This window comes from Macrosteles quadrilineatus, unplaced genomic scaffold (genome assembly GCF_028750875.1).
Source record: "Macrosteles quadrilineatus isolate MER2022 unplaced genomic scaffold, UCM_ALF_1.0 Scaffold_5__1_contigs__length_97177068, whole genome shotgun sequence".
NCBI classification, from domain to species: domain Eukaryota; kingdom Metazoa; phylum Arthropoda; class Insecta; order Hemiptera; family Cicadellidae; genus Macrosteles; species Macrosteles quadrilineatus.
In genome coordinates, this window is record NW_026542598.1 from 6,631,855 (window position 1) to 6,659,534 (window position 27,680).

The window sequence follows — 27,680 nt, forward strand, 5'->3', positions numbered from 1 at the left end:
ATTAAAATTACTAGCTTAAGTTCAGAAGCCATAAATATTTATCAATATGATTTAAAACAATGCTAATAGTTTTTTAAACCCCGAATGGTTATTTAAACCCTTATCAAACATAACTCTTCGAATAAGAAATTTTAATAATGCAAAATTCTTAAGAATAGAGTAGCTTAGTATTTACTGTATATATTTATGTTTGAGATAAAAATAATGTGGTAATGAGAAATATTGATGACTAGGTGAAACCCTTCGAAATTGACGGATAAGTGTAAGTCCTGAAATTGACGACCCTGCATGACCCCACGAGTATTTCTGAGAGCTCCATTCATACTTGGCTTAAAATACCTACTTTGTATGGTCGCCATTTCATAGAACAGTATTAACAGTATTAACATGTCTATAACTTACAATGCAGTCTTCAATTTGTCAAATAACTCTTATACTTACAGTATGCATTTAAACAGTCCGTTTTACCAAATTTTTGGGGACGTTGGTTTAACCGGAAAAACAGACTGGCAACGGTCCCGAGGTGTCCGGATACATACGAGGGAGTTTACTGAAAGCATGTTTTGTTTTAAGGGTTACTAGGCCTACAATTAATAAAAATTTTGTCAAGCTTGAGAGGGATGACAGTAGAATCTTGGTCATTCTTAGGTCAGTTAAGTTACTTGAGTTAGTTTTAAACTAATCTTGCTTAAAAGATATTTCACTTTATACAGGGATGGGTTTAAAACAATAATTACAACCAAACACTATCACGATAGTACAGGTCTAAGAACTGTAGTAAAGGAAAAGAGATCCAATTTTCATTCAAGACATAGGCTGCTGTCAGCAAAACAAAGAACTAACTTAGGCCTATGACAATGAATGGCACTAAATAGCAAGCGTGCACGTATTATCATTTAGAATAATGTTGCACACTCTATTTTGATTTCCGTTTTCTTACGTTCATGGCGTTTAACAAATTTAAAGTATAGATCAATCAATCAATGCATAAACTAACCTCAAAAATGGATAACATAAAACGGCTTGTTGGCCTTGTTCAATATTCTCTTCTCGTTCTCGTTCAGTTCAGAGTTGTTCTCCTCCTCCTCCTCCTGCCTGACTCCTCTCCTCTCTTCTCTACTCCAAACAAACCAGCCGTCTCTAGTAATAAGGCCGCGGCGAGCGAAATCTGGCAACGTCGCATCAGAGGCATAGTCTAGCGGGCTCCCGCCATTAGTTTGCACTGCTACACGGCGCATCACAGGTGATTAACCTGTTTGTTTTACCAAATTAGGGACACTATGGTATCTGTAGTGACAGTATATTATGCCTCATAAGTGTGTCGTGCCGGGGTGCAATAGTAACCACCCAAAATCATTAAAAACTGAGGGGTATACACAGTTATTTCACTTCCCTCTAGAAGGTCCGCGTCGAGATGAGTGGGTTCGCGCTATACATCGAGCTGACTGGACACCAACAAACTATTCCTACGTATGTGTGAAACATTTCCACAGTGATGATTTGATTACAGTTGAGAAATATAAAGACAAAGATGGAAAACTGTGTGAATATACCAGAGACAGACCTGTTTTAAGTAGCGATGCAGTTCCAAGGATATTTCCAAATCTACCCGGCTACCTCACCCGGATGAGTTAAAAAGGATAGAAGAAAATGATAAGGTAGCTAATTTCAACTTATTTTCTGAACTTCTCCCTGCTAAAATAAAGGAGACTGACTATAAATATTTCTCTAACGCAAGTTGTTGTATTATATATAAAATTGATATTTCTGACACATTTTTGGTGTTTTTAAACACCAAAAATTACTCATAGCATTAAAGTAAATAATAATCTAACAATAGAGGTTCACGTCAATGGTGGATTGATCCCCAATTCTAGTATTGTTAATAAGCAAACTGGTAGACCTATTTTGTACAATTCAACACTGAATAAATGGAGTCAATTTAACGAGTTGGTAAACTATGTAATAACGTTTAATGAAGCAAAACATGACAAAGATACTTTTATAGGAATTATTAATGATGCGTGTGAAAAGTTAATAGGAATTCTGGAAAGTAATGAAATTGAAAACAGTAAACCTAATGAAGGAAGCGGAAGTTTGATAAATAAATTGAAGTTTTTAAGGGACCAGATTGTGCTATTGTTTATGCACAAGCCTAAGTACAATTTAGACACAATACTAAGGGCTTATTTGATATATATGCAATCAGTTAAGTGTTACTCAGCTATTAGGCTAAATAATATACTTACTTTACCTCACCCCAGATTCTTACAAAAATTATCGTCATCTTTTAATGTTTCTCCAAAAACTGAAGAGGAAAGTAGTCATTTTTTGAAACAACTAGACAAAGAACTAGATGATAATGAAAAAATTGTTAGTGTTCAAATAGATGAAATACATGTAAAGGAAAGTATATATTATAAAAACGGCACTTTTCTGGGGGTAGCTAGTAATGACTCCAAAGAAACGGCAAAAACAATTGTAGCATTTTTAGTGAATTCTTGTTTTTCTGGCTTCAAAGAAACTGTAAGGTTAATTCCAGTAAAACAGTTGACCGGTAAATATTTAGCCGAGCAGGCAAAAAATGTTATTGAGCAAATTTTGGACTGTGGCCTTACAATCCTTTGTATGGTTACTGATAACAATAGGGTTAATAGAGTTATGTTTAGAGAGTTAACAAAAACTTCAGACAGTCCATATTATTTCCAGGTAAATGGTAACCCGCATAAAATATTTGTTCTGTATGATACTGTTCATATTTTTAAGTGTGTCAGAAATAACTGGTTGAACTTAAAGGACGTTGACAAAACATTTAAAATACCTTTTTGGGCAGATTTGCCACTATCAGAATCTAAAATTGTAAAAGAGTCAGATGACTATAATGAAGTTACAGAAGCAAAGTTTTCAGCCATAAGAGACCTGTACAAAGCTGAATCTTCTATGTTAATACGTTCAGCCCCTAATTTGACAAACAAAACTGTATTTCCATCTTCTTTTGAGAGACAGAAGGTCAATTTGGTTGTGAATATATTTAATGAAATGACCGTTTCAGCTTTAGAGAAGTGTGGTTCACATAACACTGCATATTTTGTAAAAGTTATTTTTACATGGTGGACAATTGTTAATATTAATCGCCCTTTAAGTTATATTATTAAGAGGAATCCTTTGAAAGAACCATTTTCTAGTGTAATAGATGGCAGGTTTATTTTTTTTGAAAACTTTTTGGCTTGGCTAGAACAATGGAAACAGTTGTCCTCTAATGGTTCAGGGTTTTTGACTGTAGATACATTTAACTCACTATACCATACCACTTATGTAATTAAGGAAATAATTACTTATATTCTAGTAGAAATCCAAGCTCCTTACTTTTTAACTGCCAAGCTTCAAACAGACTGTTTAGAGTCGAGATTCGGACAATATAGACAGTTAGCGGGGGGTAACTACAACATTTCAGTGAGACAGGTTATGGAAGCTGAACATAAAATAAGAATTAAAAGCTTACTGGGCCTCCTTTCTCCGTTAATGTTTGTGAATCTATAATTGTTACACAAAGTAAGTCTAGCTCTTATTCCAACCCTAAAAGCAAGACACAGATGAACCAAAGACTTATGAGTGTATTAGATGATAACTATTTGGATAATGTTGATTTTGACAAATCAGGCCTACTGTATGTGTGTGGCTATATTAGCTTCAAAATAACGACTAACATTCAATGTAAAAGTTGTATTTCACTGGTTGTAAGCCCAATTAACACAGATGATGTTTATTTTCAAACTATTAACCGGGGTGGTTTATCTGTCCCTAGTGATTTTGTGGTTTGCATAGGTAAACATGTACTAGGTATTATCATTGACTATATACAGTATACCTACAGAAGACATCCCATAGCCATAGTGGACCTGTCGCCAGCAATTTGTTGGCTAGGAGCGCTAGAACAGCGCTAGCTTGTGGTGCGATCTATCTGTAAAGGTTAGAAACAGTCTCGACGCATGCGCAGACGAGTAGATGAGTACTGTACTGAGCAGTCGACCGCTCAGCGCTCAGCTCCTCCTGCTACGATCAGACGATAGCTGTGAGGCCGTGAGGGGGCGGGAGAGTGGAGTAGTGGAGAGAGTATACATACAATGCGTCGCTGTCACTACAACAATATCCAGAATGAAAGTCAATGAGCTGAGCAAAAACTACTCTCGATCAGCTGTGGTGACACGTCACTCGCACTACACTATGTGAATGTCTTCTCACCGCGTGCCTTGGCCCTACTTTCGTTTCATAAAAATGAATTCGTGCGTTAATGGTGTTTGATGGTTTGACTAGACCCAGGTTTCATACTCTTTACATTATGTTGAGACGCACACGATATTGTTAAACAACACTATATAAACCTACTATTGGTACAATTTTTTATTTTTTTAATTTGTATTCGAAGCTTACAATTGATTGAAGTTTGTGTAATTTGTTATTATGTTACCAGCGACTAATTACTCCTTACTTTATTCAAGAAGTAATAAACCATGACTTTTTATAAGAAGTTTTTATCCTACCAACTATGTTAAATTTGTGTTGCTAGATATTTTACATGCATTTTCAGTAAAATGTAATGAATAAGCAATAACGAGGATTTAAGACTTGAAGTATTAAATAATATGGGCCCATTTTGACTACTTACACATTATGTAGGTATATATAGTCAATGGTATTATGCAGACGTTAATATCAGAAGAGTTCGAAGAAACATTTTTACTGAGCAGTGATCACAGACGTGATCTAGTAACTTTAGCCGAAATCGGCATTCTTAATGACAACAGTATTTTAGTAGACTTAAGTAAATCTTGTGAATGTGGGCGGGCTTATGCAAAATTAGCATCAGATGTGATTTTTAAAATGTCAAATGTGCTTCTAAGTAACTACACAAAAAGGAAAAATGACAAACTAAATGTAAAATCCAGTAAAAGGAAAGTCACAATATTATCTTACGTTACTTCATATTCCTGATAATCTCTTTTTGAATAAAATATGTTTAAAATAAACCTTTCTTTTTCATTCAAACCGGCTACAATCTCTCTAGGCCTATTTTTAAGATTATTTTCTTTAATAAACTCATTAAGTTCCAAAGTGGATCAGTTTTTATTACTATGTATAGCGCTTGTGCATAATATTCAGGGTTTGGAATTAAGTGGTGAATATACGTATATATAAACATGTAGCCTATTAATTAGTATTTCGTAATACTATGTGTAACATTGTAAGCACCATTTCATGCTAAAAATGAATCTATTTAACTGGTTCCATTTTGATAGCTTTTAATGTGAATAAGCCCAGTTTTGGCGAAACGTTGCACGTTTTACCGCTGGCGGCAATACCCGGAGTTGGACCAGGGTGGGGATGAGTCGCGGCGTTGCCACATCGAAGGCCGCGGCCTTACCAAACCAAACCAACTCCACTCCGCACGATTTTTATTTCAGCTGCAGTTTTTTAATACGGACAAAATGAGAGTTTAAAAATTTAAAAAAATTATTTTAGGCCTAAAACTAAAAAAATATATATAATTAATTTTTTAATTAAACTGTCATAACCTAACCTAAGTAACCAAACTTTCTGATAATGACAAAATTGAATGAACAGAGCTATTTCTTCTATTAGTAAACACTAATAGAAGAAATAGCTCTGTTCATAAAATAAAACTATAAATGCCTCAAATTAAATTTTATATTTTTTAATTATAAAATTAAACCGTCATAACCTAACCAAACTAACCAAACTTGCTGATAATGAAAAAATTTAATGAAGGTTTACTAATCGAAAAAATAGTTCTGTTCATAAAATAAAACTATAAATATCTCAAATTCAATTTTATAAGGTTTTAATTATAAAATTTAACTGTTATAACCTAACAAAACTAACCAAACTTGCTGATAAGTAATGCAAAAATCTCAGATAAAAAGTTTGTGCTCCCGATGGGTCTCGAGCTCGGAACCTTAGGCTTCGTAGCCCAGCACGCTATATACTAGACCCCCGAGGCCGACGGCTTCGAACCGTTTCATTGCGCTTGACAAAAGATTAGTATGAAATAAACAAATACCCCCGCCGCAGCAAACCTGCAGATTAAGCGAATTTCAACTTGTCTGATTACATTTTTAATAAAATATTTCCATAAATAAGACATATTTATTCACAATTTGGTAAAGCTGAACTTATACTACTTATGTTATATTGAACTTTTTTGCCTTATCTACCAAAATTAGACTATTTTAAGCACTTTTTACCATTGGCACTTTTGGGGGAAACGCCTATTTCACCCTGAAAATCACGTTTGAAAATCAAGAAAAATGCTAGAAATCAATGATTTTTGGGGCTTGAAAATTTTCTTTTTAACTTAGGGTGGGTTTTTTTAATTATCAGTCCATTTTAAACACTTTTTTGGCAAATGCCGTTTTTACCCAGGAAACCAGGTTTGAAAAATCGTAAAAAAATAGTAAAGTACCAAAAATTACCCCATTTTTACCCCAAATTCCAGCCCAAGTATTTAACCTCATTGCTCTGTGGAATTTTAACGTTATTTAGGGTAACTGGAGGACACGTGTCTACTTGTTGTAAAGGTTGTATGGGCAGATTCACTCGGTAATACATGAGATAATTATGTAATACTCTAAGATACGAAAAAACTATAACTACATCCACGAATATTTAGAAGTACCTGGGGACCGAGCTTTGCTCGGAGAAAATCATTAGTTCACTCTGAAAGCAGGCTTAGTATCGGAGATACATAAATCTGTTCCCAAACTCCACACGGCTCGCCTTTACAACGTCCTACACCATTTCCTACGTCATGGACCTGTTTCCCTCCATTCCCATAGCACTTTAAGATTGTAGATACCTTAATCTAATCGTTATTAACAGTTCCCACACTCCGGACAGCTCGCCTTGACTACTTCCTTCACCACTTCCAACGTAGCGGACCTGTTTTTCTCCCTTCCCATAGCATTTCAGAATTGCAGATACGTTAATCTAATCGTCATAAACAGTTCCCACACTCCATACTAATCGCCTTTACTACTTCCTTTACCACTTCCTACGTCGCAAACATGTTTCCCTCCCTTCCCATTGCATTTAAAGATTGCAGATACATTAATCTAATCGTCATAAACAGTTCCCACACTAAGGACAGCTCGCCTTGACTACTTCCTTCACCACATCCTACGTCGCGGACCTGTTTCCCTCCCTTCCCATAGCATTTTAGGATAGCCCATACCCTTATCTAATCGTCATAAACAGTTCCCACACTCCGGACAGCTCGCCTTGACTACTTCCTTCACCACTTCCTACGTCACGGACCTGTTTCCCTCCCTTCCCATAGCATTTTAGGATTGCAGATACCCTAATCTTATCGTCATAAACAGTCCCCACACTCCGGACTGCTCGCATTTACTACTTCCTTCATCACTTCCTACGTCACGGACCTGTTTCCCTCTATTCCCATAGCATTTTATGATTGCCTTTACTACTTCCTTCACTACTTCCTACGTCACGGACCTGTTTCCTTCCCTTCCCATAGCATTTTAGGATTGCAGATACCTTAATGTATTCGTCATAAACAGATCCTAGACTTCGCACTGCTACCCTTGACTACAATGTCTCGAGTAATCTTAAGTATAATCAATCTTTGGTATAATCTTTGCTCAATATTAACAAGTGATGTTTTTCCTTTTGTACTGTATTTGTAATTTGCTAGTATACTGTGGGTAGTTGGTTTATTATGAACACGTGCTACAACTTCAAGTCTTTTGTTTACCATTTCCTTGTTATTTAATTCAACCAACATGGTTACTTAGCAACCCATAAGACTAATGTTAAAAAAATGTGACTTTCAGTTTCGTTTTTCTACGTAATTAGATTTTTGTTGGCAGTTCTAACTGCATGAAACTTGTTTTTAGGCCAAAAATAAACTATTTACAAGATTTGAAGAAAATCGTCGGAGCCGTTTTCGAGATCTTTCTGCAAGCAAGCAAGCAAGCATACATACAAGCAAACATTGCTCGTATTAGAGTATAGGATAGTACCTGGGGACCGAGCTTTGCTCGGGGAAAATAATTAGTCCACTCTGAAAAAGCAGTCTTAGTACTGTATTGGAGACACATAGATCCATTCCCAAACTCCACACGGCTCGCCTTTACTACGTCCTACACCAATTCCTACGTCATGGACCTGTTTCCCTCCATTTCCATAGCACTTAGGATTGTAGATACCTTAATCTAATCGTTATTAACAGTTCCCACACTCCGGACAGCTCGTCTTTACTACGTCCTACACCATTTCCTACGTCATTGACCTTTTTCCCTCCCTTCCCATAGCATTTCAGAATTGCAGATACCTTAATCTAATCGTCATAAACAGTTTCCACACTACGGACAGCTCGCCTTGACTACTTCCTTCGCCACTTCCTACGTCGCGGACCTGTTTTCCTCCCTTCCCATAGCATTTTAGGATTATAGATACCTTAATCTAATCGTCATAAACAGTTCCCACACTCCGGACAGCTCGCCTTTGACTACATCCTTCACCACTTCCTACGTCGCGGACCTGTTTTCCTCCCTTCCCATAGCATTTTAGGATTGTAGAAACCTTAATCTAATCGTCATAAACAGTTCCCACACTCCGGACTACTCGCCTTGACTACTTCCTTCACCACTTCCTACGTCGCGGACCTGTTTTCCTCCCTTTCCATAGCATTTTTGGATTGCAAATACTTTAATCTAATCATCATAAACAGTTCCAAAATTCCGGCTACTCGCCTTGACTACTTCCTTCACCACTTCCTACGTCGCCGACCTGTTTTCCTCCCTTTCCATAGCATTTTTGGATTGCAAATACCTTAATCCAATCATCATAAACAGTTCCCACGCTCCAGACAGCTCACCTTGACTACTTCCTTCACCACTTCCTTCGTCACGGACCTGTTTCCCTCCCTTCCCATAGCATTTTAGGATTGCCCATACCCTTATCTAATCGTCATAAACAGTTCCCACGCTCCGGACTACTCGCCTTGACTACTTCCTTCACCACTTCCTACGTTGCGGACCTGTTTTCCTCCCTTCCCATAGCATTTTAGGATTGTAGAAACCTTAATCTAATAGTCATAAACAGTTCCCACACTCCGGACAGCTCGCCTTGACTACTTCCTTCACCACTTCCTACGTCACGGACCTGTTTCCCTCCCTTCCCATAGCATTTTAGGATTGCCCATACCTTTATCTAATCGTCATAAACAGTTCCCACACTCTGGACAGCTCGCCTTGACTACTTCCTTAACACCTTCCTACGTCGTGGACCTGTTTTCCTTCCTTCCCATAGCATTTTAGGATTGCAGATACCTTAATCTAATCGTCATAAACAGTTCTCACACTCCGGACAGCTCGCCTTGACTACTTCCTTCACCACTTCCTGTTTCCCTCCCTTCCCATAGCATTTTAGGATTGCAGATACCCTGATCTTATCGTAATAAACAGTCCCCACACTCCGGACTGCTCGCCTTGACTACTTCCTTAACACCTTCCTTCGTCACGGACCTGTTTCCCTCCCTTCCCATAGCATTTTAGGATTGCCCATACCCTTATCTAATCGTCATGAACAGTTCCCACGCTCCGGACTACTCGCCTTGACTACTTCCTTCACCACTTCCTACGTCACGGACCTGATTCCCTCCCTTTCCATAGCATTTTAGGATTGCCCATACCCTTATCTAATCGTCATAAACAGATCCCAGACTTCTCACTGCTACCCTTGACTACAATGTATCGAGTAATCTTCAGTATGATCTTTGCTAAATGATGTTTTTTTTGTACTGTATTTGTAATTTGCTAGTATACTGTGGGTAGTTGGCTTATTATGAACACATGCTACAACTTCAAGTCTTTTGTTTACTTTTTCCTTGTTATTTAATTCAGCCAACAAGGTTACCTAGCAACCCATAAGACTAATGTTAAAAAAATGTCATTTTCAGTTTCATTTTTCTACGTAATTAGATTTTTGTTGGCAGTTCTAACTGCAGTAAACTCGTTTTTAGGCCAGAATTAAACTATTTACAACATTTGAAGAAAATCGTCGGAACCGTTTTCGAGATCTTTGTGCAAGCAAGCATACATACATACATACAAGCAAACATTGCTCGTATTAGAGTATAGGATATTAAAAGTCATGTTTTAATATTCGTGACAACATCCGAAGTTGTTATGCTTGTGAGGAGGGATTCTTTTCGGTGCTGTGTGGTCACTGGTCGGTTCAGTAAAATATGTACGTGATAGATTATCACAATCTTGTATACAAACAGACACTATTCGATTGTAGGCAGGGTGATTCTTATTTCTTATGGAATGACTGGTTATACGGTCTGGGTCTAGTGAGGAGTGACTACTCAGCGTCAGCGAGTTTTAACAATTATTTGTTTATAAGCCAATCATCGGTCTCAGGTAAGAGACGGGTCTGACTTAGGGGAGGTACGATTGAGGAATTAGTTCAAAATTCCTCCGTGAACAGCGCTGTAGTAGAGAGCACTTTGGCAATGAAGGATTACTAATCGCAAAAATAGTTCTGTTCATAAAATAAAATTATAAATGCCTCAAATTCAATTTTATTATTTTTTAATTAAAAAATTAAACTATCATAACCTAACCGAACTAACCAAACTTGCTGATAATGAAATAATATAACAAAAGTTTAGTAATAGACAAAATAATTCTGTTTATTAAATAAAACTAGAAATTGCTAAATCAAAATTTTATAATGACTTAATAATAAAATTAAACTGTCATAATCGAACCAAACCAACCAAACTTGCTAATAATAAAAAAATCTTGGACAAAAAGTTAAAGCTTCCTGCGGGATTCGAACCCGGGACCTTCAGCATATCAACCCGGCACGCTAACCACTAGCCCACCGAGGCCGATGGATCCTGATCGTTTTGCTACGGTAATGGCGTTCCCTCAGCTAATAAGAAGCCCACAGCTGTCATCGTAGCCTCTTCTATACCTCCCCTGCTGAGTAAATACCGGTAAGGCCAGGCGCACACAGGCGATTTTGAGTTGCGCAACAGTTGCCCGACTAATCGGGGGACTGTTGCGCGACTCAAAATCGCCTGTGTGCGCCTGGCCTAAGAGACACGACTCTCCGACTCTTTTCTCACTGCCTGTCCCCACGGTCCCCACCTGTCACCTGTCACCAACTGTCAGCCACCACTAAACTAACCTAACCTTTCTTCAAGTTTCAAGTTTCAAAAGTTTCAAAACGAAAACGCCGAAAACTGATTATCGATATATTGTACATATTTACACAGAAGAGTTTTGTCGAAATAGATCAAAAGTTCCAATCCTATTTTAAATTTTACACTCCGTTTAAAATTTCAATGGAAAATGTTTGAATGGGTGGAACAAGACTTGCGTCATATAAGAGACGGTGAGCCTAAACGTCCTGAAAGTTTAATTGAGGTTAGTAATTTTTAATAACTTTTATTATGACAATCCTATCCATTATTTATTTATCCATTTCTTGATAACTAAAATCTCTCGTAAACATAAGTGTATGTAACTTATTTCATTATTATACAAGCTATCCAAAAAGTTGCAACAATGCCCGCTAAGTTGTCCAACTTGCTGCGCTCATGATGTGTTTTGACTTGTTAAAGAAGGCTAATTATTTACTATGGATTCCTCCAAACGAATTTTTAATTTTGATATCTTACTTTATAGTTTGCTACCTCCTGAATCCAATTATACCATTATTTTTCACAGCTAAAGAATATTTATTTTATTTCCATTCCAATGGCCAAAGACCATTACAAAAATGATTGTTAACGATTGTTATAATCTTAAATTAATTAATAAATATACAGTTTTATATTACTGAAGATGGTATTTGTTTACTTTAGGGACTTCTAACGAATTTTGAAACAAATGTTTTTTTCTCATTATTTGGCCTATTTTGAACACTTTTTACATTTGACACTTTTGGGGCAAACACTATTTCACCCTGAAAATCGCGTTTGAAAATCGCGAACATTTTTCTGCAATTGCCATTTTTACTTAGAAAATCAGGTTTTTCCCCCCTTGCCTTTCTTTAAATGTGTTTTTATTATTGTAGTAATAAGCAGATGTATATTTAAACTAACCTAAACTAACCTAACCTAACCTTGGTTTAACTAAAAATCCGCTATTTTTGGCATATTGCTAACCTAAGCATTGTTTAGGTAGGGTTGGGTTAGGTTAGGTAGGATTGGGTTAGGTTAGGTTAGGTTAGTTTAAATATAGTTAGGTTAGTATACGTAAGGTTAAGTTAGGTTAGGTTAGGTTTGGTTGGATTTAAAATATTAAGGTGATTTTAGGCTAATTGGTTTAAATAATAACTTAATAACTAGCCATACTTTACCTAACCTTAACTAACCTAACCTAACCTAACCTAACGTAACCTAACCTTTGTTTAACTAATAATCCGCTATTTTCGGCATATTGCTAACCTAAGCATTGGTTAGGTACGGTTGGGTTAGGTTAGGTTAAGTTAGGTTAGGTTAGGTTAGGTTGGGTTAGATTAGATAAAGTTAGATTGGATTATATTTAGTTCTGTAGGTCCTTAGTAATAGTAAAAACACATTAACAGTAAAAAAACTACGCAAATTTTTAGCACTTTTTGCAATTTTCAAACGCGATTTTCAGGGTGAAATAGGCGTTTGCCCCAAAAGTGCCAATTGTAAAAAGTGTTCAAAATAGGCCAAATAATGAGAAAAAAACATTTTTTTCAAAATTCGTTAGAAGCCCCTAAAGTAAACAAATACCCTGAAGGTATACTAAGTTATGTGAGATAAGTTAACTTAGGTACTGAAGATATCGCTGTTTTAAAATATGTCTAACTTTTGAATAGGTAAACAATTAGGCCTAACTTAGCAAGGATGACATCTACAAGAGAAATAAACTGAGGCTAATTGCATGTAACCTAAACTTAGTTCTTAATTAGGCATATCAGGTTGGTGGGTCGGGCTTCAAGCGAATTCGGGGCTGTTTTAAGAGTTTTTAAGTTAGATTAGATTAGAAAGGTAAAGTTTAGGTTATAATGAATCGAGATGTTGGTTTGCCAACCTTAAGACTGTGTTTGTATAAATAAAACCCTGAAAAAAACTTCAAAATACTATTCCAGTTTTTTGGCGTGTTTTAATGAAAACTGTCTTTGGTTAAGTACTGTAACATAAACGACTCAATTCATTATAACCTAAACCTATATTATTTTTTGTTACCGTACTGACAAAGTTGATGGGTCATAACAGTTGCTATAGCTCTTAATAAGTCATTCCATAAGTTCGACTCCGTAAAACGCATCTTGTATTCGAGAGAAATTAGGTAGGTAGTCATTTAGATCAGCGCAATCTGTTGGTGTCTCACATCAACTAAGACGAATTTAATTAAAACTGGCGACAACTTTAACATACAGATGGAATGTCTAGCTGTGGAATGTTTTAGGCCTACTTGCACTAAAGGTACAGGCTTCTCTATTTTCACCTCATGCTGTAAATAAAACATGTGATTGTAATTTCTTCCATTTGTTTTGATTTTCTGTTTATAAGTATTTCGTTGTTATTTTGTCCCTAGCATGGCAACCCATAAAGCCCATGTTATTTTTTTTTTATTTCAAATTCATTTTTTGTACTCATATTTGAGCCTAATTTAATTTTTAAAGGGATTCTGCACATCTACAGAAAAATATCTTTCTAACAGTATGCGTAGAGTTTCCCTTCGATGCACACAAGCTGAGAAAAAAGGTTTTAAAGAAACATGCTTGCCTATTAATGTATAGATAGATAAGCTAACCTGATAAGGAATAATTATATATTCCTTTGATATTGATATGTGCCACTGATTTCATAATACAAAATTTCTAAGTGCATTAAAGCATAGATTTTTGAACAAAAAAATGTAAATTGTTTCATAAATTCGTCATTTTGTTGAAACTATAAACACACTTACCAATTAGGCCTACCATGCAGTGGGGAATCTAAAATCACTAAATATTGCCAACATTTTGATTTTTTACAGATTCACTAAATGCTTAAAACACATGACCTTTTAAATACAATTTAAATATTAACATCTGTTTCATTAAAAGATAGTGTAAAATTATCCATCTGGTTATAATGTAAACAAATCTGTACCAGCAAAAAAGCTAAAGGTCTAAGTTGTAATAATTTTGTTATATGTCATTAAATTCATTTTTTGTTTCAGATGCCTAGTATGGTTCCTGAAGTCCCTGAAGTTTCTCTTTGTTTCACTGGTACACAAGAGAAAAATCAATCTGACCCATACCTACGTTCCAATGTTGAATATAGGACTACTGCAGTTCCTTCAGACCATCGTCATCAAAGACCCCCCCAAAATGAAATGCTCCTAAGAAATAAAAATGAATCTTATAACACTTGGAAAGCAAAAAATGCTCAGACTTTACATGACATCACTGGTGGCCTGGATCGACCCAATGATTCCAAATCTTCCGTAACAAAGAAGTCTGCAGGCTTAGTGAGAAAGCAAAACAGCGGAAATGGTATGTATTCTCCATCGACAACTTCTGCAAAAGGTTATTCTGATCAGGCCAGTAATAATGGTTCCAGTACTGAATATAGGCCTGGAGTTAATGATCATCTGCGAATGACAGCATTAAAACAGTTTGGAAATGAGCGTTCAGCAGAACATCACCTCGCAGATTACACGTCACATACGCTTCCTTTCCATCAGCACCAAGCTCAGCAGTCTATTGATAATGTCAGAAACCCATCAAGTCCATCTTCTATTTTGCGAAACCAGCATAGTTGTAAAGACAGAATTGTTGGCAACATACCTTATCCTTATCAAACTAGAGAAAATTGTAATCCTGGTTTTTGTGCTCCTAATTATTGTAACCCGCTTCAATGTTCCTGTGTAAAGTGTAATGGACCCCAAGTGAATCCTATGAATCACTGTGCAAGTGATCAGGTTCAGGAGACAAGAACTAATATGCAGTTTGTTGATCCTACAAAGGTGTTTCCTTTAGATCCAGGGCTAATCAACAATCATTTGAGTAGTTTGTTCCATTTAATAAACATTCAAAACGAACAAATCTCTATGTTGTGTCAAGAAATGAGCAGTCAGAAGTCGGCTACATCTGCCTTACATGATGATGTTAAGAAAATATTCACCACTGTGTCTACAAATAAACAAAGTAACTGTGAAAAATCTCCAACCAGGGAGAAGTCCTGCCGATGCTGTAACTGTGAGGATCAGGTTGTCACAAATAAAATGTCTGATGAGAAAGAAAGCGGTCAACTGAAGTGTAATGTTCAATCAAATAACGAACAACCACCTGCGACCTCTGATAAAATAGAAAAACGATCAGTAGGTGTTATGACAAGTTCTATAGACAATGTTAATAAAGATGTTTCATGTGAGAGAAACAAACCTCAAGGAGTTAAAGAAAAATTTCCCAAAGAAAAAGCACCCAAAGGAAAGGAGAACGTACAGAAAGCAAGCAAACAACAAAAACCCAGAGTGGTCAATTCTTCATCCAACAAGCAAACTAATCAAAAGGAAGAAAAGAGGAAATCTCACGAGTCTGTAAAGAAACGGTAAATATTGATCAGTTCAGTCAGTGATTTATTTAGGCTACCTTCTTTTTTATTATGATCAGACATGTTTTGGTGTTGGCCTATTGCTAGCCTAGTGTTACTGCCTTAGGCCTATCACTTTATCTTGTATCCAAATACTTAAGGGGGTCGGTTACAAAACTGTTTTTTAATTCTGTGCCAAACTTATTCAAATTAAATAGTGCTGTTACATTTTTGGTATAAGATAGTTTAAAGATGATTTGATATGAAACCTATTATGCTAAATAACTTCTTGATCAGCGTTGTACGTGTTATTAAATTTACGGAAAGTAAATTAAAGATACGTCTTATAACACTTAAAACATACATTTACCTACGCTTATACTGTTACTCACAAGACGGTAAAAATACAAAAGCTCCGGAAATCCGCTTTGACCACTTACCATCTTTTTTGTATATTTACCGTCTTGTGAGTAACAGTATAAGCGTAAATATATGTTTTAAGTGTTATAAGACGTATCTTTCATTTACTTTCCGTACCTATTATGCCTACCAGATTTTTAGGTAATTTATTGGTTCTATACAGTGTAGCTTATCTATTTTTACAGTGTGCTGCTTAAAACAGTGAGAGTAGTTTAGCTTACTAATAATAATTGTATTGGCTTTTCTCAAATTCAAAGCTCAATTCTCAAAGTCTTAAGTCACTCTCTTGGTGAATTATCATCAAACTCAGGGTATGTCGGGTTGGTAAAAAATTGGCTCGAAACAGTGATGAGTTTCTTTATATTGACAATTTTCTTTACATTTAGTTTTAGTTATTTATGAAATGTGATCGAACCCAACATTACAGTTGACATTTACGTAGTTACGTCCAAGCTGCTGACTCGCTCTTTGTCCTAAATTACATAACTAACTCCAAGTACGTTACATTGCCAATATCAAGTAAACAATTAAGCTCCTCTTATTAAAAAGCTGTTGATGTTATATTAATTTCCCTCCACTTTAATAAATCGTTATCAAGATTGTCAGTATAGTACGATGAATAGTCTAATAGGCATTATCACATGGTAGACTTTTAGCTACCATTGCTTATAGGTAAAATCCTCAAAAAATAAAAAAAAAATCCTCCTAAAGGTGAAAGTGTTACACTGTCGCTGAAAGACAAGGAGGGCTGTAGAAAGCCCAGCCTGCCCAACTGGTTTTTAAAAACATTTTTTAAATTTATTATCACAGCAAAGTTAGGGCCACGTGGCCCTACACTCTAAGTTTCTGCAGAAAATGCTATATAACAAGTTAGTAAAATTGTTTTTTTTTCAGAAAATATTTGTATAGAAAGTCGTCAACTTTATTTTCTGCAGAAAAATGTTCCGTTCTTCTAACAGTAACGCTACAAAAAGTCATGCATTACACAAACAAAATACATTGACGTCGTAGGACGTCAATATTCGGTGCACCGATTGTGAGAAAGAATGCTTAGAATAACCTTATTACCAAAGCGATTCAATGTAACAGTAGACGTTTTTGAAACGATTTGAGCGTTTTAAAACTTATTTATTTCCAAATATTCATTTAAACTATCACACAAGCGGTTCATTTACACACAACCTGAACCACGTAAGCCCGGAGAAAACTTTTGGATTTTTTAAAGTCTGTTGCGCAAAGTTTGAAAATGTTCTGCTTTAGGGGGGGGGGGGGGGGATTTAAATATATCCTGGAAAAGTAGGTAGTACTTCTTACAAACAAAATACACCAATTACTGTAAACTTTAAATTATTGTAATTACTTTATTTAGAAACAGCAAAAAGGATGAATCTAACGATAGCTGCCAGAGTGAAGATTCATTTTCATTGGATGAAGCAGCCATTGGAATGAGGACGGAGACTGAACCAGGTGATGTTTCTCCTGATGTTTCCATCCACGTTAACATGCCAGATTATTCTGCTTCCTCGGCCGAAAGGTAACATACTGCACTGTAATGAGTTGTTGACTGTAGCTTAAAAATCGCTAGGCCTACTGCTGACTTAAGACAATGGCTTACGATTTTGAATAGGTTTAAAATTCAAACTATTACATTAGACAAATTAGCTGCATTGCTGATTTCTATGCTCACTCCAAATCTAAAGAGTTGATACTGGTAGCACAAACCACAATACAGTAGAACCCCTCTTTGGGATATACAACCTTGTGTCCGACCTTCTACGTTTTACCTGATAGACGATAGCGCCAAGCGTGTTTTGTTAACCGAAAGGCAAAAAACGAAAAATGGGTGTTGCCGTAATCGTAGTAGACGAATACCGGTTTTGTAGAAACTGCAGGACATTCAAACTAGTTTTGCTGTGATCAGGAGATGATTGCCGATGTCGCCGATAGCACGAGATATGGTCACAGGTGCTGGCGTGATCACAGCAGATGAATACCGGTGTCACCGAGACGTTTGACATTTGACAGCTAGGTTCAAATTTAGCCTAAAATTGCATAGCCTATTATCTTTGACTATTGATAATACAGTATCTACTGAATGGCTTATTACTGAATATATTACTATACTCTGTTCCCCAAATTTAGGCAGTTTTTGGGGAAGAAATCTATCCCCTCCAATTGGCCCAACCTTTAAAACAATAGCTCAACAGTGAATTTTTAACAAACATTTATTCAACCCATCAATCAGCTGTGCAACATACATTGAAAAAAATGGGGTAGGGAAAATTTCCCTCAAACCACCTAAACTTTGTAAACGGAGGGAGTATAGCTATGTTCTATTTGTCAATGGGCATAGAAAGATTATGCATTGAATAAAATCACTATATGCTCTTATATTGGCACAATTTAGTATAGTAATTTTATAACTTGGAAAATGCAACAAAAATCCATTGAAAATATTGTTTTTTCCACCAGTGAGACTTCAGATAGTTTTGACAGTGAAGAAGAAGGACAAATTTCAGACGGAGAGTCTTCAGACCCTCAGATTGGATGGACATTTTACGACAGAGTTGTTGTAAGTGAATGTTTTATCTCTAAATTAATCAGTGCTTGTATTGTGTTTACAGAGTTCCTATATTTGATATAGGCCTATGTCTTGTGTACTGAGAGGTTTTCTGAAACAAATTATAAAGATGTTTAACAAGTTTTGAAAGAATAAGAATATGTATATTTATTGAAATAGTAATGTCAGATTGCTTCAAAAATGAATCAGCACAATTAGGTAAAGGTAGGGTACCTTTTCAGTTTGATCATAAATTAACTAAACCTATATTTAATCAAAGTTGAAAAATGAGCAAGCTCCCGCTCTCACTCCCTTCGGTCCTCTGTGTCACTCATCCTTTTTATGTTTTGTGGGGATTGTGACCAGGAAAATGGTGTGTATCAGTTCGCAAGTTGTGTATTCGTTTCAGTCTATTCTATGGAATAGACACTACTGTCCTTTGGAATAGGCCTAGTCACTTCTATTCTTTCAACATCATGATGAACTATACTGCTCAATTCTATGTTCACTAATGCTGTAGCCTACAGGGCTTATAAGAGATAGCCGTGCTATCAACCTTATTTAAAACATCATGTTTATTGTCATGCGGGTTGCACCAACTGAAAACTGCAATGCAATCCAATATACCAACACTCGTACAGAAGTTAAAGGACATTTGAGTTATTTCTGTGGCTTTTTGCTCATCTAAGATTGATGGTGTATTTTGACTGAATGGCTTAAAATTTTGACTTTGGTATAGTCAAAGTTATTGTAAAAAAAAGTAAAGAAGGGGTAAAAATTAAAGCAGCATTTCAATTGTCCTGATGTTTAGTGCGGCTAATTGCAAAAACTTCTAATTTAAATTCTTGGCTTTGACTGGTTGTTCTCCACAGTGAATGAAGAACGGAGGAAACTCTTTTTTCTTTTACATTACAAGATTTTTCTAAAATTTCAATTTTGGACATCATGACAATTTTTTTATTCTCTTGCTTTTTTTTTTAATTTTAGATATGTTGTTACCTTTTTCATTAGGCCCAGTTGGTTTTGGCCATTATGATATTGATAATAAAAGACAGTACGGAACATTATAAATTAATATTCGATCCAATCTATTATGATATTTTAGGGGCAAGTAAACAACATGTTAAAGAAATCATCAGGGGATCCTAGACAAGAATACACTCGTTCTCAAAGAAAGAATGAAGGAAATGTCCTTTACCAATGCAATGGAGATTACGAAACTGAGAATAATTGGTCTAAAAGGTAAGTGGTTAATGAGTACAATATAATCAATATAATATTAATTTCCGCAACGATTGCGTAAAGATAGTACTAACAACACGAGTAGAAATTTAAGGTACAGGCCTTGGCAAGTGCCTTAAAAACTTCTACGACAGTCATTAAGACTATTTACGCTAGTTACTTTCACTACTTTACCTACGAATGTTTTTTAATTACTAACAATCACTACTCATAACTTGTAAGTGAGGTTATGTTTTTATTTATAACCTCTCATTGCCACTGACAGTGATGCAATGAATCATTTGTATACCAAACACTAATTGCACCACTCATTAACAATTAACAATTAAATTGGTACTCAACAGCTGATTAGTTGAAGTTCAAAGTATTACAATTTTACTTCTGGTCCATTACTCGTTTTGTTAGAACAATGTAAGTAAACAATACTGTTAGTTTAAATGAATCTTTTCAATTCTAAGAACTGAACTGAAACGGCTAGTTTAAAAAACAGTCTTAGGAAAAACAACAACTTTAATTTTTAAATTTCTTTTTAAAAATTACATTTGGCACAAATGTAATGCCAAAAGTGGGTTATTTTCTATAGAATTTCCTATTGAACCACATCCTTAATTTGTTTATGCTGATATTTTTTATTTTATTTACCCGCTGCTCAGATATCTATATATTAATAGGCAAGCATGTTTCTTTAAAACCTTTTTTCTCAGCTCGTGTTCATCGTAGGGAAAATCTACGCATACCGTTAGAAAACTATTTTCCTGTAGGTGTGCAGAATCCCTTTATAAATTTAAATAGGCTCAAAGATAAGCACAAAAAATGAGTTTAAAAATTTGAAAATATTAACATGGATCTTATGCGTTGCCATGCTGGTAACGAAAATAACAACGAAATATAAACAGAAAACCAAAACAAATGGAAGAAACTCAAATCACATGTTTTATTTACAGTGTGGGGTGAAAATAGATAAGTGAGTACATTACGTATTTTTGGTCGAGTTTCGACCACTGGACGACCTCTCGTATTTTTTAAATTAACAATCAAATTAAAGATAAAATGCCTTAAGAACCTGGAGCGTGAGCTAAAGAAATCAACGTAAATTAAATAAAATTAATGACAATTATTAGAGTCAATTATAGTGACAATTATTTCTTTTGGGATTTTTAAAATTTTTGTTTTAGAGGTTGAAAAATATGACAGTTTAAGTCAATATATTTATGTAGTTTGACAAAATAATTACAATTAAAATTAAAAAGTAGATATCAAATCATATCTGCGGTTTCAATAGAAAAAATGGGATATTGTATTTTGCAACTTTTTATCTTAATAAAAGATGCTGTAATATGCTTCAACCCTTAACATTGCCGTTATGGACAGAAAATCCAAGAGGGTCGGCGGTCCTGCAGACTCTTAAATTATTGACCTACTATGAGAGGTAAGACCAAAGTTTTATACTCCATAACAAATTTGTAATGTTCAAGGGTGACTTTTGACGGCCCACCGTTAGAAGACAGTGACAACAATGGCTTACACATGCCTCGATACCATCAGTTCAGGACCAATCAAGACTACAGAGTGCCTGGTAAGTATTTAGTTTGACTTGGAGCACAACTGAATGTTGATTCTGTATCAACTGCTAAACACGAGGCTTTGTGTCTATTCCTGTATTTAGGGATGACTGAGATTTCCTTGATCTTAATACTTAATATTAGTAGTGCACCTTTTGTACCTTTCAAGGGAATAGTGATTAACTTCTGATCCCTTATAAAAAAGAATCATATTTAACCGTCATACGCAAGCATTTACACAAGGCATCTTCAAATTAATTTTAAAATGCAGTTTGACAATTGTTTTCCAGACTATGAAGTTATGTTTAATATTTTCAGTAGTAAGTCATAGAACTTTCTAAGACCATGTTTTAATGCATATTTATAATGTCTGTGGTAGTTGCTGGCGGCCAAGACCTGTTGGTGTGTGACTACGCCAACGGAGGCAACAACCTGTCCCTAGTCAATGGCAGCACCAACCTGTCATTCGCTACGTACAGATACTACCAGCGACACCAGCTGCTGCCCCCACCACCTACCACTGGTGAGTTTGTTCTAGTGCATCCTGTAATCATATTGTGTAACTCAGGAGTAGTAACTGCTGAGTAAATAGTTAACCCTTATAGACAATAGACAATAGACAAAGCTTTATTGTACATAACGCCTGATACAATAATTACAAAAGTAATTCCCAAGCTGGTACATGGTCAATTTATATCTAATTTATATCTAGGTTCCTTAATCTAATTATACCCTGACAAGAGTAAAAACTATTACAATTTATCTTTAAAAAACGTCTGAATTTTGTAATACGCTTTTTGGCTTAAAGTCTCTTTCAGTTTATATGTAAAATTTGATTTTGATAAAGTTCTGTATGAATTTGGTAAATGATTGTAGATTTTTAATCCCATGTAAAGAGGCCCAGTTTCAAATTTTGTGTGCGAATGTTTGGGATATTGAAAAGTTTTGTTATTATTTCTCACTTGATAGTTATGATTTATCTTATATTTTTCAAAAAAGAAAGGATTTGCATGAACATACTTTGCTATTTCAAATATATAAAGAGAAGGTAATGTTAAAATGGAATGTTTTTTGAAAAAAGGTTTACAGCTTTTTTTAGACTTCTGGTGAAAAATAGTTCTGAGAATTGACTTTTGGCAAGTGAACACTTTCTTGGCCTCTGCAGAGTTACCCCATAAGCCAGCAAAGAATGAACATACGCATGATATACTGTCAAGCAGACTTCTAGCGGCGTGACCTTGGATAGTACACTTAGTGAAAACCTTGTTGACCTTAATTTTTTATTTAGATGATGAATGTGATCAGACCAACTTAATTTTGAGTCTAAATTTAGACCTAAAAACTTAACAATTTTTGTATTACTGATTGTGGTGTCTGTAACTCTGTTTCTGAGTTTAAATTGAAGAATGTTAGTTTTACATTCATTTAATTTCAGGCCACGGCTCTCAAACCATTCATTGATTTGTTTAATTGTGCTGTCAAAGGTTAATTTAAGTTCACTTAATGTTTTTCTTTTTAAAAGAGCAGTTGTGTCATCGGCATACAAAGTGAAAGCACAGGAATTTGTGGAAAGGTAATTAGGCAAGTCATTAATAAATATAATAAATAATAAAGGCCCAAGTATGGAACCTTGGGGAACACCATATGTAACGCTGGCCCAGTTAGAATAATATTTTATTGATTTTTTTATTACTATTGTGCGCTGCTTTCGATTGAATAGGTCTCGTAATAATTCTAGTGCCATTCCCTCCAAGCCAATATTCTTCAATTTGATCAGCAGCAACCTGTGGTCCACACAGTCAAAAGCCCTGGATAAGTCACAGAAAACTCCTGCAGTCAACTGTGACTGATCCAGAGCTTCAAGGACACTACTAATATAAGTAAAAAGAGCATTATGTGTGCTTAGATTTCTTCTAAAACCAAACTGCTCTTGACACAGTTTTGAGTTACATTCCAGGTAATTTGCAATTCTAAGATGAATAATTTTTTCAAAAATTTTAGATACATTACTGAGTAAAGAAATTGGTCTGTATTTTTGACTATTATTATGTGTGCCTTTTTTTTTATTGGTCTGATTTCAGACAATTTTAGCAAGTCTGGAAATTCACCCTCACTAAATGATTGATTGATGAGTCTAGCTATAATATCAGAAATAATGTCAGCAGTCAATTTCAATAATTTAGTGGGAATCTCATCCCAACCACAAGAATTACTATTACTTAAACTTAAGATAGCATTTTTAACTTCAAATTTGTTGGTAAAAGCCAAAAACTGTAATTTATTTGTATTGTCTGATTCTAAAGAGTTTTGACTGATGTACTTGTTATTGATGAAAGAGACATTTGGCACATTTAATATTTCCTCTATGTTGGAAAATTGAACATTAAGATATTCTGCAATTTCTTTGGGTTCATTTATCACCCTATCCCCAACATCAATTTTAGTACTAGTCTCCGTTTTTACTTGAATGCCCAGTTCTTTTTTAACAACTCCCCACATAGCTTAACTCTTGTTACAAGATTTAATAATAAAATTACTATTATGCAATCTCTTAGCCTGCAAAACTACCTTTTTATAAACACAGAATAATCGGTAGTTCCAAGTTTTCTGGATGAATGAATGAATTTGTCATATTAACTTACTGCTTATTCCGGGGCCTTCATAATTGTAGTCAATAATTAACAAGTGATAAGATACAGTACGGGACCGAGGCCAGTCCGGATAACGGGTTTTCCGGTTAAACCGACGTCCCCAAAAACTCATTAAAACGGACTGTTTACTGTGATATTCGACTTAAATTTAGGAGAGCATTGTATTTAGACACGTGATCACTGGTCTCAAATCTTTCCCACAAGAACAGTCGTTTCAGTACTGCCCACTTCCTGCCGATCTAGTCCGGTTAAACCAATGTGCTGATAAAAATTGTCCGGTTAAACAGATGTCATTTCCGCCGAGTGTAGTCCGGTTAATCCGATGTCCGGTTAAAAGGTATCCAGATAAGAGAGAGTCTACTGTAGAACTAAACTTGACATGAATACTTAAAATTTCCAACTAATGTTTGTTAATAATAGCGAGATTATACAGGCTATTTAAAGTATACCATTAGCAATGTGGAAGTTGGGAGCGAGCAAGTCTAGTTGTTAGAGTGCAGGACTTCGGTCCTGGGTAAGTGATAATGCCGCACCCCTTAGCGTTTAGTCTGAAGTAAGCTAATATAGAAAACAATCCCAAGCCCGTGCCTAGCGTCCTAGGACAAAAAAGTAATATGGGAGTGCCCCTGAATGCCAGGTAAAATACATTGATATGTTCAGAGGCATTCCTATATATTGCTAAGAGTTTAGTGCGGATACTACTACATGAGCTTATTGCAAGGCATGCCAGTGTTAGAGGCCGACTGTTTGAATACAACCAGAAAAAGTCTGGAAAGTTCCCTTCTATTCAAAACGAAACTGAAGCGTGACTTAATAAATCAGGCATTCGATTCGGTGGATGAGTTCACTGCACACCGTTGGAGTTAAGGGCCACAGTATTATATTCCCCAGGGGTTATGAGTTAAATATTTTAAGGTTTTATGTATTGATTAATTTGTTTAAAGTTAAATTTAATATAAAGTGTAATTTTATAAAATAACCCCTATGTAATTATAAATAATAGAATCACACAATGTAAAAATGCTACACAATGTAAAAATTGTAAAGAGCAATAAATAAATAAATAGAATGACAGCCAAAAACTCCTTGGTAAGTTGTACAGGAAATTAGGTCTGGATTAATATGGCTAATAATAACATTATTAATGTGTGTTTCAAGTTTCAACCTTTGTCTTTTTTCAGACCCAATGTTCTTCAAACAACCAATGAAAAAGAAGAAAGAATCTAAGAAAAAGGAGAAGACGCCCCCGTCACAGAAGAGTCAAAAGATGAGAAATGGAAGACCACCCTCTAAGATTTTGGACGTGTCCGCATTGAAACACCAACCTAAGTTGTTCTAATCAGACCATACTCTTAGTTGAGGAGTAGCCTAAATCCCACAGTTGGCTTATACATAACAAGGTTATCAATAAAGGTATATATAGGAGTACAGCTAGCTAATTTGAGAAAATTATAAAGATTTGAAATTAGATGCTAAATAGTGCTTAGAGATCTTTAACATGTTCACTGCTAATTGCAGGTATATGATATTTTTTAATTCACAATTTATAGGATTCAATTTATTTAATTTATATTAGCAATCCATAGTGATATTATCATCGTAGAAGAAGTCTTCTACGATGATATTATCACTGTTATGTTGTGGGACTCTATAAGCAGCCTGGACTAGGCTTACTTATTTTCTCAGGTAAACGAGCTGAGATTAATCCCCTTACGAAAACCTTAACCATAGCTTATGCAACTGGTTATGAATTTATGTAAATGCCAGCTTTGCTTTAAATACCAAAAACTATTTATATGTAAAACCATTGAATATACACCTACTAGAGTAGACTAATGGAGGCTACGACTATGGTTACCTGAACACAGTAGCTTCAGCGGTCTGAACTACTCCCCCTCGTGTATGTCGGTAATGCAGTTTGGTTGATTTTTTTAAATATTACGTTCATTGTAGGCTGTAAAATGTCATTTTTCTAAATGAAATTTGTTGGTTTGATATTGTAACAAACGATATTGGTAATTTTGTTGTTTTATAATGCATTTTATTTTAAATACTAAATTATTAAAGGGTCCTCATAGGCGCACTGCACTACCGACCGACTACCGCGACCCAAACGTCAGCGGCCCAAACTACGTCACCAAATTCGGTAACAAATATTAGCTTTATCTGTCCCTTCTTATACATGTATACTCAATGGTAAAACTGTAAGATAAACTGTAATAGCCTATAACTGAAAATGTGCCTCTTAAAGTAAATGTTTTATAGTCACTGACACAATTGATTTTAATCTCATCAAAATGAGACATGGTTTCTTTGCTATTTGATCGGCTGTGATTCAGTATTCTATCATAGAACATGACTTTTTAGGTTTCACTCATATGACTGCAACTAATGTTTGCAAAATAAAACATTGATTTATTTATTTGTAAAGCTATATTTAGTTGCTTTAATACAGTACACATTGTGTTCTACTTCTATAAAATAATTCTAGGAGTACCTGTAAAAGTTTGTAATTTGCACATTTGTAAGTTTATATTTAAATAAATATTGTATTTTCAAGTTCATAAATTTTATTCCATGCTGCATCCAAACCTTAAAAATTACATGATATAATACTCGCTTACGATAGCTCCAAGACTCAGGATTTTCCAAATTTAAGATTTTTACCACCGACCGTTTTTTTAAGTAGCCGTTTCAGTTCAGTTCTTAGAATTTTCTCATAACAGCATTGTTTACTCACATAACAGCATAGTTTTACATAACAACACTGGTAATGGACCAATGGGGTTCCAAGTTTGAGAGAGAAGAAGTAAAATTGTAATGCTTCAAACTTCAACTAATCAGCTGTTTACCAATTTAATTGTTAACATTGGTGCAATTATAGTGATTGGTACAATGAGTCGTTGCATCACTGTCAGTGGCAATGAGATGTTAAAAACGAAAACATAACCTCTCTTAGAAGTTTTGAGTGTGGTAATTAGTAATTAAAAACCGGTCGTGGGTAAAGTAGTATACTCAATTCGCATAAATAGTGTTAACGACAGTCGAGAAGTTTTTTCCTAGCTATTCTATACATACACACCCAGGGCCGTATTTCCGTAATGCCCCCTCACATGATATTTTTGCTTGATAAATGAATTCACTAATAAGATGTTAGGGTGTTAGATTTTCCAAGATGTGAAAATTCTTCAATTTATTGTACTTTATTCTTCCGATAGCCGGAAATGTCTGAGAGTGCACAATATAAATGTTGATTTCACGGCAACTGCAAGGACCCTTACGATTTAATTGAAACCAATGTTAATGTTTTTGTTGCGATTGCAATAGCCATTCAAATAGATTTTTCCAAAGCAATTCTTGATTTTGGCCCTAGATGTGAAGGTCAAAACTTTTACCCAACCAGAAATAAAAAGTCTGTTTTCATTAATCAAATTATAAGTTTATTTGCCGATTGTATCATAGAAAACTAAGGATTGAGTTGAAGATCGTACCACATGTAATCCCTAAATCCCTAAATCCCCTAAGCTACAGCCAGCCGGAGAATCAGAATTGGGTGTGTTGCTAGCCTGGTGGTTTAGCGTCTTGGCCTTTGTTGCGGGAGGGACGTGTTCAATTCCCGGCCCATTTACAAAACT

The 27,680-nt window shown here is 35.3% G+C and overlaps 1 protein-coding gene across 1 annotated transcript; it reads left to right on the plus strand.

The window, feature by feature from the left end:
- Positions 1-11,213: 11,213 nt before the first annotated feature.
- LOC128995368 (uncharacterized) lies at positions 11,214-26,604 on the plus strand. The gene is made up of 8 exons (XM_054420375.1): positions 11,214-11,477; positions 14,256-15,628; positions 17,400-17,564; positions 18,503-18,602; positions 19,696-19,832; positions 21,308-21,408; positions 21,774-21,917; positions 25,227-26,604. The coding sequence occupies exons 1-8, from the start codon at positions 11,403-11,405 to the stop codon at positions 25,382-25,384; spliced, it is 2,253 nt and encodes a 750-aa protein (XP_054276350.1). The 5' UTR covers positions 11,214-11,402; the 3' UTR covers positions 25,385-26,604.
- Positions 26,605-27,680: the final 1,076 nt, after the last annotated feature.